The sequence below is a fragment of the Martes martes genome (genome assembly GCF_963455335.1).
Source record: "Martes martes genome assembly, chromosome: 7".
NCBI lineage: Eukaryota > Metazoa > Chordata > Mammalia > Carnivora > Mustelidae > Martes > Martes martes.
In genome coordinates this window covers 3,208,777-3,223,746 of record NC_137894.1, presented here as the reverse complement: position 1 = coordinate 3,223,746, position 14,970 = coordinate 3,208,777, and the positions used below count along the sequence as shown (strand labels likewise).

At 50.6% G+C, this 14,970-nt stretch overlaps 1 protein-coding gene across 1 annotated transcript in view; it reads left to right on the top strand.

Annotated features, from left to right (window-relative positions):
* The first annotated feature begins 443 nt into the window (after positions 1–443).
* The window catches only part of ADAMTSL3 (ADAMTS like 3), a 336,362-nt gene continuing 321,835 nt past the window's right edge, over positions 444–14,970 (top strand). Inside the window, exons 1-2 of the mRNA XM_080807956.1 lie at positions 444–590; positions 2,040–2,140. Coding sequence (XP_080664082.1) covers positions 2,072–2,140 — 69 coding nt within the window. The 5' untranslated portion in view covers positions 444–590; positions 2,040–2,071. The remainder of the gene's footprint in view (positions 591–2,039; positions 2,141–14,970) is intronic.

Here is a 14,970-nt window from a genome sequence, read left to right as displayed (position 1 = left end):
CCCTGACGGAGGCGGGGCGCCCCGGGCTGGCTCGCGCGGCCGCGGCCGCCTCTCCCCAGCGCGCCCGCCGGCGGCGGCGGTGGCGGCGTCGGCAACCCCGGCTCTTGGCACCGCGCCTGGCGGCCGGCCCAGGGCGAGGAGTGGCTTCCAGGAAGCGGGCGGAGGAGCGTTCCAGCCGCGTCTCGCCGTCGCCGAGGCCCCGCGCGCTCCGAGCGGCCCGGGCCCGGCCCCGCACGCGCTCCTCTCGCGCCCCGGCGCCCCCCGGCTCGGGCGGAGGGCGGCCGGGCGCGCCGTGCACTTGCCGGGCGGTGCAGGTGGCGGCGCGCGCCCTCCGCCGCTGGGTCCCCGCCCGCGCGCCGCTCGGCGCCCGGAGGGGGCGGGAGAGGCGGGGCGGCCCCGTCCCAGCCCCATTTAACTGCTCGGCGGCGGCAGCGACTGCGGCGCCGCGGGCGGGAGGCCGGCGTCGGGGAACGTCCCGGGGCCGGATTCCGCACGAGGTGTTGACGGGGCCGCTCCCGCCCGCCTCTCCGCCGCGCGCGCCGGCCCCGCGCCGCCCGGGCCGCACGTCCCAGAAGCGTCCGCGGCGCAAGGTGGGTGCCGCGAGCTCCGCGCGAGGCCGGGGAGGGCCGGCCCTGGCGGGGGGAGACGCGGGGCCGTGGCCGCCGAGCAGGGCCAGGGCACGCGGAGCGGGAGGGGGTTCCTTCGCGGGCCCCGGGGTCCTCCAGGGCCGGGGCGCTCCCCTCGCAGCGCTCCGTGGGGCCCGGGGGCGTTCGCGGAGGGACCTGTGCGGGGCTCTCCGCGCGCGGGGGACGCTCCTCCTTGGGGGCGAGCCCCGGAGAGCGGGGCTTTCGGGCTTGGGCTTCCCGGGCGGAGAACGGGCTGACAGCGGCCGGGAGCCGGGAGCCGGGCGCGTCGGAAGGTCCCGCCGCCTGGCCGGTGGGTCCCGGGCGCCAGGGGCCCAGGCGACGCGCCCGCGGGGAGAGCGGGCACAGGGTGCCGGGGAGGCGCGGACGCGGGAGGAAACGCCGCGGGGCAGTGGCCGGCCGGCGGGGCGTGCGGCGGAGCGGCCGGGGCCGAGCCGGCGAGGGGGGCGCGCGGTGCGTGGGGGGCGCGCGGTGCGTGGGCCCGGCACCGGCCGCCTCCCTTCGGCCCAGAGTCGCCGCCTCAGGTCGGAAACAGCAGCACATTTGCGGATCGCATTAGGCCAGGCCCTTAATGCTTTCTCCAGATGGAGCGAAGCCACCGACCCGCCCCCGGACACCGGCTCCGCCAAGGCGCCCGCGAGGCGAAGCGAGAGGCGAGTGTGACCTCTGCTTTTCCAGTCTCGACTCATACTGATTTCCCTGTAAAGTGTCAGGAGGGCTCTGCAGAACCCCCGCCCCCACCCCCCGCGGCCCTCCTGGGCTCCGGGGGGGCCTCCGCTGGTTCGCCCTCACCTACTTTTGGGAGGTTGTGTTGGGCCAGCGCTGAGGCTGTGCCCTCTGGAGACCCCGGACTCAGCTCTCAGACCTCTCCGGCTGCAGATCTGGGGGTCGGACAGTACACGGTGTCGTCTGCTGGGGAAAGCCTTGAACTGTCAGAAGACCTGCGTTCCAGTCCTGGAACAGTCACCCTCTTGCTGTGTGACCTTAGGCAGGTCCCTTCCCCTCTCTGGGCTGGCTTCGTTGGTCTCAGATCCATTTCTGCCTGAAGTCGAAGAAGCTGGCAGGTGCCCTGATCCTTGGCTCCACACTGGCTTCCTGAGTCAGATGCCAGTAGCCATACCCTGCTGCTGACACATGAGCTGGAAAGTGGCTGGTGTAGAGACCTCTCAGCTTCGGAAAGCCTGGAGGTGTGGGCTGCACATGGCAGGCAGGTCCAGCTGCCCTCCTGACCTTGATGTGGACCCGTCTGCACCTGTAGCCCCATCCTGGACTACACAAACCTTGCCAAGACATTATGGGAGGCTCAGAATCCGTTCCTCTGACTGGTCTCTTAAGTCATGGGTGCTGCCGCTGCGGGCAGAGCTGGTTGAAAGCCAACTTTTTCTTCTTTCGTAGGCTCAAGAGAGAGCCCCAGGAGACTGGACCCCATGGCTTCCTGGCAGAGCTTCTGGTGGATGCTGATATGGACGGTTTTCATGCACTCTGCCCTCCTGCAGGTAATATCGAGGGAGGGAGAAGGGCAGGCGCCCCTCTGCTTGCTTCGGAGCATTATTCTAGATCAGCTAAGATGTGGTATGACTTGTATTAATGCTATGCCAAGAGCATCTGGTTTTCTCTCTTACTTCCAGCAAACGGTATTTCTGGTTGTCTCAGCTATAAGAATAATTCAAATTCCTTGGGTCCTCTCTGAGCCCTGAGCAGTGCGCGGATGCCACTTGGATACCATGTGCCAGCCATGACTTGGGACTGTGCAGGACCCTGTCTTTTCAGTCTAGGGTGGTGGTCTGTGTGTGCCCAGGAGAGGCGAGGCTGCTCGAGGCCAGGACACAATGAATGGGGCAGAGCCCAACTTCTGGCCTTAGCTCAGTCACTAAGTAAGTATTTCGAGTTTACTTCTGTCAACACATATCACACTATTTTGCAGTCTTTTCTTTAGACTGCTGTTTTCCCCACTAGTCGGGGGTGCGGGCAGCTCCTCTCTTGCATCCTCACTTGGCAACAGGGCAGGCTGGAATAAAGGGGTGAAGACAGCATTGCCGGAGAGACGATAGGGAGTACTGGAGACAGCGGAAAAGTGGATGGCCCATGCTTTGTCTAGTTAGAGCAGCCTCTGCTTACCTCCAGCTGGTCATTGCCAAGTGGCAACACAAGCCCGGGATTGCCATATCGCCTAATTTTTCAAGATACTTGGGCCATCCAGATTTCCTATGAAACCTCCCGGTTTGGGCTCCAAAAGCCAGACAAATGTGTTTGCAGCCTGGATTGAGCCAAAAAGTCTGTGGCCTTCGGTGGAAAGGTGCAGAGCACGTTTTAGTGTCGTGCCCCCAGGGCTGCTGCTAGCCCAGGACAGCCCGTTGTCAGAATTAGAACAAGGCAACCCCTCTCTTCAGGCATAACTTCTTGGGCATGCGGGCTAGAAGGGCTTTCACGTCTGTTCAATGAGGACGCACCCCTGAATAGAGACAGGCACCGTGGGATCCATTACTCAGACTGCCTCTCAGTTCACTTCCTTGGACACGGTGTTTCTGAGCCTCTTCCAACTCCGGCGCCCCACGATTTCGGTGGCTCTTGAAAACTGGCTCTCAAGGTGCAGTTTCTCCCCCATCATCCCACTTCATTGATGCTGCTCCATAAACACATTCTAACAGGTGTGTCTTAAGTATTTTCGGGGTGACTTAAGGGTTTCTGTAGTCAGTGAGGGGCAGTGTGGTGGCAGATGGTGGAGACTCGCTTTTCTTTCCCATCAGCAGATCTGAAACAGGCTCCATTCCCGGTCAGCCGGGGCCGAGGTTTCAAGGCACCGCGTTTCGTTTTGTCTTCTTGCACCTTATAAAATTTAAATGTGCTTTGAGGCAGTCTGTTGACCTTTGGCCAAGGGCAGTGTTTGCCCAGCTTGAATCACTCAGTGACCTCTTTTGGATTTTTCCATATCTGTGCGCCTCTGGCAGTGTTGTCTCCCTGTACGGGGCAGTGTGCGCGGGGGATCGTGAGAGGAGGTTTCAGGCTGCTCGAGTCCCAGCGCCCCTCCTTCCTGACCTGTCACACGGACTTCTCTGCGTCGGTTCCGGCATCTGGGTGGGGGGAGTCTGCCTCATTGAATTGTCTGGAGGAGTGACTCCACTGCAAGTCGAAGGGGACGGACAAACAGAGACTGGCAGGACGTGAGGATGTGATGGACTTGAGGTCTCTGTGGCAGTTGCTGCCTGTAGTCCCCGCCGTGGTCCCGTAGGGGGCGGTCAGGAGGCATCAGCAGAACAGAGGGGTCCTGCCTGGCTGGGGGTGGGGGCGGAACTCCTCAGGGGTTCCCCCCCCCCCCGCCCCGGGTGTGAGTGGGATTGGCCAGGACGGTCTCCCCGCGCACCGAGGGAGAATGTTCCAGTGAAGGGTCAGTCAGTCCTGAGACCCTGCTCCTGGACGCCTGGTTGTCTGCCTACGGTCAGCCTGGGTTTCATTCGAAGCGGCCCCTCTGGGGTGTGTCGGGACTTCGGTGTTTGGGGCCCCAAGATGTTCTTCAGTGTGTCCCCTTGCCTCGTACGGGCTGCCACGAGGTGACCGGTGGAGGACCAGTAGGCAGGAGGCTGAGCCACAGCGAGCAGGGCCGTGCCAACTCGTTTAACAGAAACTAGATTTCCTTTAATGCATCTGCAGACGACTTGACGTCTTCTGGTCGCTGGCCACGGGTCGCTGTGATGGGCCGCAGAGCAAAGCAGGAGGTCGGCAGTCGAGCTCTCCTGACTCGTTCTGGAGCGTTTCTGGAGGAGCTTTCTGGCTCCCTCAGCCCCCTGGGTCATGGGCCCTGGAGGCTTCCTGGGGCTCCAGCTCCTCTCCCTGGGGACCAGCTCTCCCCTGCAGCCTCCCTCATGGGGAGGCCCCCTCTCGGTGGGAGTAGACATGCACCCGTCGTGGGCTCCAGCCACGCCTCGTCAAGCCCACTGCCTTCCTTAGCAAAATCTTGGGCAGATTCATTTTAATTTTTCCATTTTAAAAAAGTCCAGTCCGATTTGAAATTTTGACTCCGCACTTTGACTTACACCGCCCCTCCTTTCTGGCTCACGAAGGGTGGACACGGGGCTCGGGGCACATGAGACGGGGTCATGCTGCGGTCGGCTCTCTTCCCACCTCGACCAGTGGCGAGGACTGGCCCTGGGACACTCCTTCCTTTTCTGGGACACTTCTTATTCCGGGCGCAGCCTTCCTGGCTTTGGAAATAGCAGAGGGGGACGGGGAGAAGGGCAAAGAGCTCTCCACCTAACTACATGCTTCTCTTGGGTGGTGGTTGCTGCACGTCCGGCTCTCGCTGCCTCTTGTGCCCTCGGGTGGCCTGTGCGGCTTCTTCAGAGGGCTCTGCACGACCCCCTCTTCCTGGAGCAGGAGGCCCGGCTCTGCCTGCCTGTTGCTGCTGGGCTCTTCTCGCCCGGTGCACAGCTTTGTGGCTAGGGTACCAGCAGGGTGGTCTATACCCGGATCCACAGTGGGACGCACAGACTTGCCCCATCACTGTGTGGTATGGCGGAAACCAATGCGACATCGTGTGTCAATTACAAAAAGACACCCCAGCTCCCTTCGGTGTGGTCCACTCGATCCATCGGCCACGCACGCGTCCTCACTCCGCAGAGGGTGGAGACATTAGATTCTCCACGCGGCCTCCTCTCTCTGGCCCCCATTCACTGCTCCGGGGGTGGCGGGTAGGGTGGGCAGGGTCCTATCGGCAGACCGTCTGGGCCGATGCCCGTGGTGGGGTGTGGATCGCCAGCCCCTGCTTGCACGATCCCCCGTGGAGTCCCTGGGAGCGCCCTTTTCCTTCAATGCATCTCAGTCGTCCTTAGAGACTAGGCAGGTGACAGTAGGACCCGTCGTGCTGCTCCCAAGCGAGCTCTGAGGCGGGTGTTGTTAGAATGTGGGGTACTTGGCTCCTCTCTGTCACCGCTTTGGCCAACGTTTGGGCATCGGGAAAGGTCCCACTGGATACCGTGACACTAAAATTAGACACGTGGTGTCTAATTGGTGGTGGCTCTGGTCTCAGTGGTCCTCTCTGGCACTGGTCCTGTCTCGTCTTTCTCCATCATCCTGGTTTCCTCAGTCTGGTGTCGGGAGGGGTTCTGGTTTTGGGGATCCTGGGTGGTTTTGGGTGGTTTGGGTCTCCAAGGCAGTTTTGTCTGAGTGGCTGTCGTCTCGGTGGAGGCTTTGGGAGTTGCAGTTCTGTCGTGGTGGTGGCTCTGGCCCCGGTGGTGGTTCTCCCCTTCTGACACCACAGATGTTCATCCCAACCTTTCAGCTTTCACCCTGTCCCCTTTGTACCCGGAGCCCGATTCCGGGCATGGGTTGCGGTGGTGCGGTGCGGAAACCCCCCCACCTCCGCAGAACCACCCTCCTGATGCGGGAGCAGGAGGGCGGCGGACTCAGACGGCAGCGAGGGTCGCTGTCCTCGTGACTGAATTGGGTGGTGCGTGAGCGGTGGTTCGAGAGCATCAACACTCGTATCCCGTCTTCACGGACGGAGTTCTGTGCCACTAGCGCGGTCCCCAGACAACCACTTGTCATCTCTTACTCTCCCACCTTCAGAACTCCCCAGCCACATTCTGTGGCCCTGTTCCTGCTGGTCCCCGCCAAGGCAAGAGGTTTCAGAGAACGACAGTGAACGGACCGACCTCCTTGCTAGAGCCTGACACTCTGTGCCTGGAGGACTGACCGCTAGCGGGTAGATTATGCACATAAAACGTAAGTTGTAGAAAAATAGAAGATCTGGGTAAACGAAAGGGAAATCCAAATAAAAAACTGGCTTTACTACTCCCACCCAGATAATAACTACTAGTGTTTTGGTGTGTAATCCTCCAGACTTTTTCTGGACATAAATACGCGTCTTATGTTTTCGTATACATGGGATCATGCTAAAGATACTGGTACCCATCGACTGCAGTCTCTGTATCATGACGGTCTTTACATATCAGTACACGTATCACACGGGAAATGGCCGGGTTCACTGTTCTTAGGATTATGCCGTGATACCATAATTGGTCGAAGCCCATTATTCCTTTGCTTGACGTCTGGGTTCTTTTCAGGATGGTTCCTTCACAGGGGCTTGCCATCAGCCGCCTGTCGTGAACGCCTTATGCTCACAGCTTTGCTTACTTACTGGAATATTCCTCAGAATAATTTTCTCCCTGGTTGACTGTGCTTTGCTACACATTTGATATACCTTGTGGCCCTTTTCCTCTTCGTCCTGTTTCAGGAGGAACTCCGGGTCGAGTTCCTCCAGCACTCTGGGTTTGAGGTCATAAAGGCCCTCCCTGTGTGACGTCACCCTCCACAGTGATTTTGGGGGCCTCAGCTTGTCCTGGAGGCAGGGTCCGCCTTGTGACCAGCTCGCCCCCAAGGCCTGTAACCGCAGGATGGGGTCATCGGGTAGATCCCATGAGAATCCGGTGTAAGAACGAAGGGGAGTGTGACACAGGGGACACCTGACGCCTTTCTCCTTCTGCCCTCTGACCTTCCCATCTCTGGCTTTTGAGAAAAGCTGCTCAGACCCAGAGCTCTGCACTTGGCCTCCTCTTTCTCTCTCCCTACGCTCTCGCCTGGTGCCTCCCACCGCTCCCCTGGTTTTCTCTCCAGAGGCCCCTGCCTGGGATTTATCACCAGGGGACCCAACTCTCATAGTGGTCCAGGCCTTCAAGTGTTCTCTTCCAGGAAGGTTCTAGATAGACTGAAAAGATAAAAAAGTTATCTTCTAGTTTACTTTAACTTCTAGATGTAAACACTGGAAATAAAACACAGTTCTGATAAGTCTGTTTTGGTTTTTCGTTCTTTCTTTTCTTTTTTTTGAAACTCGAAAGCCTCTCCCACGTGCAAGAGGCCCGGTCTCTCCAGGAGGCTTCTGTCTGCCTCTTCCAAGAGCTGCACGTGGGCATATCCAGGAGCTACTAGCCCTCTCCTCTGGCCCATTCCCCTGGGGGGCTCAAGCATGTTACTCCCTGGACGGAAGTCTCCACACCCTCTGCCCGCCACGCCGTCTCAGGGCTTAGACTCCCTATCAGCTGGTCCCTGGAGCCCGAATCCTGGGCATTCGTCTTTGCTGCCCTGCCTGGTACCCATTAGGGCACTAACTTGCATTCGTTCCTCTTGGAATTTGTTTCTTTTCTTCTTTTGGTGCAAAAAGGTAATTTTATTAAAGCACGGGTGGTGTAGTTAAAGACTGTCGGTGAGGTTCTGTGGGGTGAGGTCTGGAGCCAACGACCGGCAAAGAATCCTCGAGACGTCTGGTGCAGAATCTTGGCTTCTGAAAGCACGGGGGTCCACCCCCTGCTTCCCTAGAGAGAGAGGAGGGTGCACGGTGGCACAGGGTGTGAAGTCAGGATGAACAAAGAGTTTGGGGTTATCCTGGAGAGGAGGTCAACGAGCGTGCTCCGTGCATCATTAAGAAGGAGGACATTACTCAGCAGGCGGCATGGTGTCCTGTGGGTGTTCGGGAGGTGATGGGAGGCACCGTCACGAACCACTGGGCCCCTGGTGATGCACTTGAGCAGAAGATACTTGGAAGGCTGCTGGCACTGGTCCAGGCTGGTAGTAAGGAGACCTTCAACTCCGTTCATGAGAGCCCATGGGTGGGAGTTAGCCACAGGCAAGAGAGGGGGCAGGGAAACCATTTTAGAACCTGAAGGAGATAGATCCTGCCACATGATGACTGTGGGTTGAGAGCCCGAGAGGGAAGAAATGAATATTCTTTTGGGTTTTGAACAAGTTTTAGGGACGCGTGAACATGAAAGTTGACCCTGATCTTGTGAAATGGTAGGTGACGTTTGAAGGAGTAATTTCAGGGCAAGACATGGGTTCCAGAAGGTGAAAGCACCAAGAAAGGAGACGTGTGACGCTCTTGGAGAGGATAACGAGATTGTTAGCAAGGTTGTTCTGGGCAAAGTGAGCTTTTCAGCATATACACGTATCCTCCACAGGGAAGCATCTAGGAGAAAAGAAGGTTTAAGATACAAGAGGAAAAAACCAATTATATGTAATTGCTTCATAACAGAAAAGTGGGCAGGGTTCCCCCACTGCCTTGCTAATGGATCTTAACGCACCAGAGCTAACATCTTATGGAAACCACATTTCAAAGTTTATGATTGTGATTGCTTGCAGTTTATTTTTACAAAGATGCTAATTTCCATAAATAGCATGGAAGCATAAAGCAATTTCCTCTCCAAGTATTTTATGCAATTACTTTCTGGAATTTGTCAGCACTGAACAGCTCCAGCCAATGTAGGATACAAATTATTGTGGTCAAACACTCAGAAATGCATTTGTTCTCCAAGCCTTCATTTATAAATATAGTAGCCTTTTATTTTGCAAATAATTTAGAAAAAGGAAGAATACCTATTTTTTAGTATATGTGCTGCCACAGCGAGCACGGAAGAATACCTTTTTTTTTTTTAATAAAAACTCATTTATAAGATTAAAGGACTCTTTAAATTCTCTTCACTCTCTCTTTTGAAATTTCCACTGTGTGTTTTCTCTGCTCTAAAAACATAAACCATATTGATGAAAAAATGTGGAAAACACAGGGAAAGACAAGGATGCAAAAATAATCTTTTATTCTACCAGTTGTTAGGGTTTGGTTGAATATATGTGTTCCTAATTTTTTTAAAAAAATTTTATTTATTTATTCATGAGATGCAGAGAGAGAGAGAGAGAGGCAGAGGCAGAGGGAGAAGCAGGCTCCCTGCTGAGCAGAGAGCCCGACGTGGGGCTTCATCCCAGGACCCTGGGATCACCACCTGAGCCGAAGGCAGACGCTTAACCGACTGAGCCACCCAGGCGCCTTATTCCTAATATTCTTTTTAGAATATTAATAATAATTATATTAATTATATAATAATAACGTGCATCTTTTAAAAAGTCATTATACTGTATGTGGAGTATAATTTTTTAAAAGTTTAACGATGTGAGGAATATTTCCATATGTCCCTTAAATATTTTTCCTATAATGATATTTAATGCCTTCATAGTACTGCATTATTTGGCTGTGTTACATTTTATTAAGAGATTCTTTACTGCTGAACCTTTAGGTTGATCAGCTTTTTGCTGTTACAAATAATTTGCTACAAAAATGCGTTGCAGATCCAACCTTGCTCACATTTGTGGTCATTTTCTTTGAATACATTTCTAGAAAAATGTACTCATTGAGACATAATTTGGGGGTCAAAAGCTATGTGCAGTTTTAAGACCTTAAATTTATACTATCAAGTTCTCTTTCAATGTGTACTCTTACTTTGCAGCAGTTGGCAATATAAAGTTTAAGGAAATCTTAGTTGTGAGAGATTCTTAAAAATACTTTTGGGCCATTTCTATTACTGGTTTTGTGTAAGATTTTCTTAACACATTAGAAATAGTGTAACAGATTTTACCCTCCTATTTTTGCCAGTTTTTTCTATTGAGATTTTAAAAATTAATTTGTAAACGTTCTGTTCTTTGTATTCACATTTTGTTTTTCTTATGTTGCGAAGAATTTTTCCATTTGGTCATGAATATTTTATTTTTCTTTATGTTTTGGATACACTGACATTTACAATTTCCAAGCTGTCTACTCTAGGAGCCTCTCAATTTAAGAGCTGGTTGCCTCTGTACCAGACTTAGAAATAATATCATACTGAGAGAAAATATATGCATGTATATGTCTTTTTCTAGTCTTTTTAAAAAAGCATTAACATTTTAATTTTAGAATGCAGTTAATCTGCTGGTCTCTTCCTGTGCTAATACTGTATTTTTTTTTTCTAATGCTGTATTTTTAAACAAGCTACTTTACTGTAACTTTGTAGTGTGTTCAGTAACTATTAAGGCAAGACCTCTCTTCAGTATCATAGTTTTGACTAATCCGGAAGGTCTTTCAAATGATTTGGTCAAGTTCCAAGAACAAAAATCCTGTTGTTTTGAAAGAGATCTGGCATAATGGGGGAGTTACCAGAGTTCTTTCCCTCAAAACTAAACAAAACAAACAATAAAAAGAACGAGCTTATCTTCGGTGAAATGAAGAAATGGTACTAGCCCCTCAACACAAAATATGAAGTACTTTTTTTTTTTTTTTTTTTTTTTTGGAGTACTGTTGAACCTAGATGTGAGAGAGGATCCTGAAGGCGGGTATGTGTCTCCTCGGATTGTGAGCAGGACAGAGACTTCCCTAAGGGTGACTGTCACAAATGGTGCCTGTCTTTATAAGTTTTTGGTAAGAAGAGTGACATTGGGGATCCCGATGGGACTCGAAAGAAGTAGATATTGTCCCCAAAGAGGTCTTACCTGACACCAAGAATGGGAAGCAACCCAGGGTTGAAGGCAAAATCATTGACACAGTTGTTTTGTGCAGGTGCTCAAGGTGACCTTCTAGGGAGAGAGGCGGCGGCAGGTGACGGGGGGGAAGGTGGGGAGAGGGAGGAGCACTTCCCAGAACGAAGAGCTGCGGGTTAAGGTGCTTCCTGTGGACCTCACTGACTTTTGAGTGTTGACGATAAGAGGAAGATGTTGCTCAAGAGACAAGGAAGCGCCTGGTTAGGAAGACGATGAGCCGGACGCCGGAGCGGAGGGGAAGCGCTGGATTGCTCTCGTGCATTCGGTCTCGTGCCTCACGTCCTCCCTGTGCTGGTCTTCAGCATCTGCTGGCCCTGTGAGGAACGGCGCAGACACAGGGGACTAAGGAACGGGGAACGTGCCGGACGGAACGGGTGTTCTACCAGATGAAACAGAAACAAATACATAATAGAAAAATGATGAAAGGAGATCCAACCTACGTATAGTTAATCTCTCTCAAAAGACCAAAAACCAAAAAATTCAACGATACAATGAAAGAAAACTTTTCTCACTTTTTCCCTGAGGTCGTTGTAAATATCGATTCTGTACCTTCTGGCATTGAGTCTTACCGAATACTCTGTGGCCAGTCTGGTAATCCCCCTTCTATGTGCCTCACTCTCTCTCCCACGATATCTACACAATTTCTTCTTTATTCTGTCTTATATTTTCACTGGGACATGATGTAAATGATTTTTATGTAAATAGTTTTTTTCCTCTTCATAAGTGTGTGTTCTGTGTTCAGGAAAGGTTTTGTTAGCGTGGTCTTTGAATTTGCATGTTTTTATTTTTTGATTTTTGCCATTCTTTTTCTAAGCTCGCTGTTGCTGTTGTCTTAAGTGTTTTCCTTATACTTTTATATTTCTGCCTGAGCTTTTTGAAAGAGAGATCAGGTTGTCTATAATTTATCTGTGACTGTTATTTTGAGAAATTCATCTAGTGACACATGTTCGCTGACTACATTTTGCTTATGTTTCTATTTTTAAAAATTTTATTCATTGATTTTGTGAGGGTTCTGTTCTGATACAGTTTTGTTTTTTTTTTTTAATTTTTTTTAAGTGATGGAGCTCTGCTCCGTATGTCCCTCATCCTCCTCGGTTAGGCCAGCAGACTGTCCAGGGTCTGTTCTTGCCTTGAAGATGACAGGTACACATGAGGATAGGTCCAGATGCACAAGGGTCTTTCTTGTGCCTTCTACTATAATCATTTTTGCTAATACCCATTGGCCAAAGCAACTCAGATAGCTGAAGCCATGGTCAGGGGGTAGGGAAGTATCTTTACCTACTGTGAAGCCAGGGCAAAGTTATAAGGCCAAGCCCCAAATCACTGGAGTGGGCAAGTGTGCGCCTCCCATAGAGATTATGTGGATATGTGTGTGTGGGGCGGGTGAGAGGTAGGAATGAATATTTTCACATAATCTAATCTAGGGAGTCTTCCCACACTGTTGGTGGGAATGCAAGCTGGTGCAGCCACTCTGGAAAACAGTATGGAGGTTCCTCAAAGAGTTGAAAATAGAGCTACCCTACGACCCAGCAATTGCACTCCTGGGTATTTACCCTAAAGATACAAATGTAGTGATCTGAAGAGGCACGTGCACCTGAATGTTTAAAGCAGCAATGTCCACAATAGCCAAACTATGGGAAGAGCCTAGACCTCCATCAACAGATGAATGGATAAAGAAAATGTGGTACACACACACACACACACACACACACACACACACACACACAATGGAATATTATGCAGCCATCAAAAAGGGACTCTTGCCATTTGCGACGACGTGGATGGAACTAGAGGGTATTATGCTGAGTGAAATAAGTCAATCAATTGTCATATGATATCAGTGATACGTGGAATTTGAGAAATAAGACAGAGGATCATAGGGGAAGGGAGGGAAAAATGAAAGAAGTTGAAACCAGAGAGAGAGACAAACCATAAGAGACTCTTAATCTCAGGAAACAAACTGAGGTTTGTTGGAGGGGACGGTGAAGGAGGGACAGGGTGGCTGGGGGATGGACATTGGGGACGGCATGTGCTATGGTGAGTGCTGTGAGATGTGTAAGACTGATTCATCACAGACCTGTACCCTTGAAACAAACAATACATTATATATTAACAAATAATATAATTTAATCTGGCAAATCCAGGCTTTTCTTTTTTAAAAGTTTTTAACTCCAGTTAGTTAACTTACGGTGTTGTATTAGTTTCAGGTCTGCAACATAGTGATTCAGTACTTCCCTACACCACCCAGTGCCCATCATGGCAAGTGCCCTCCTTCATCCCCATCACCTATTTCCTCCATCCCACCCCCCACTGGTAACCATAGTTTGTTCTTTATACATAAGAGTCTGTTTCTTGGTTCATCTCTCTCTCTCCTTTCCCCCCTTTGTTCATTTGTTGTGTCTCTTAAATTCCACATATGAATGAAATCATACGGTATTTATCTTTTTCTGAGTGACCGATTTTGCTTGGCATTACACTCTGGCTCCATCCATGTCCTTGCAAACGGCAAGATTTCATTCTTTTTTATGGCTGTGTAATATTCCAGGGAGTGTGTGTGCGTGTGTGTGTGTGTGTGTGTGTGTGTGTGACGTCTTCTTTATCCATTCATCAGTCAGCAGACACAAAGCCAAGCTTTTCAGTGGAGGCAGTATAGTTCTGGAGAGCGTACGTCCATTGCTACACTTACACCCTCATCATAAACAAATACTACTGAATTGGGAAACTGTAGCAAAATCTCACTTCATCGATAGAAAGCCAGCCAGGAAGAAGTACATTTTACATTACATGTATATGTATTCATGTTGCTGGAACAAAAATTTCAAGAAAATGATGCTTATCATTTCTATGAGGGATTCACGGCGATGACTGCTTTTTTAGCCATTCCATTCCAATTGGTCCATGAAAAAATGGCTGGTTAAAACCTGATAGATTAATTTCATGACCCGCTAATGGGCTATATTTATAGTTTGAGAAAACAGTGCCCTGGTTAACAGACCCCACGTTCTCTCTGCTTCTGTGTGTGTCAACTGTCCTTCTCCGATACTTGGCTGGAGGGGGAGGGTCGGTAAATGAGGCAGACTCCCAGCACAACTCCCAGACTCCAGCTGGCCGTCACCGGGTGTAGTTCTAGTCCCTGGGGCGGTATGTTCCCCTGTTGAACGACTATTGCCAGTGGTGTACGCATAAAACTGTAATTGCCAGCACGCTTGGTTATCAGGGCTCTTCAGAGAGATCTAGATGGTCATATCCTTTCACTCCCCTGACCTACTAACACAATGAATCATATTAATGGGATCCCTAATATTCAATCAGTGCTGTGTTCCTGGCATTAACTGTACTTTGCTATGATATGTTATCTTTTTAAGATTCAACTGGACTTGGTTTACAAATAGTTTATTGAAAAGTACGATGTCTGTACTCGTCTACTGATGAACGTTGGTTACTACTCTATTTTTCAGGTTTTTATATCAGGATTTTTGTTAACTTCATAAAAATGAGTTGGAGCATTTTCCATCATTTTTTTTTTTCTTTTTGGGATCAGCTTAAATAGCACAGGAACAACCTGTTCCTTGAAGATTTGAAAGATCTTGATAGTAAATGGGGCACAGAACCTTTCTGGGGAGATTATTCTCTGACAGCTTTTTTAGTGTTCTGTATGATTGTTGCATTATTCAGGTTTTCTCCTACTTCTTTAATCAACTTTGGTGACGTACCTTTCCCTATAGAAACTTTCTATTTCATCAAAAATTAAAAATTTTGTAGGGCAAAGGGAGGTGTTTTATAATTTTTCAAAATTTTTAAAATTTTGCTTTTAATTTCTGATTTATTTTTCTTCGCTGAACAATCTTTACATTTTAGGTTTTGAAATGCGGAATTTTGAAGTGCTCAATTTCACGAATGTGGCAAGGATAGCTGGCATTTTGACATTTTTCCAAATTGCCGTGGGTAGTTGACTATAAATTACATTCCTTGCATGAGGGAATGCCGTGCCGTTATCCCC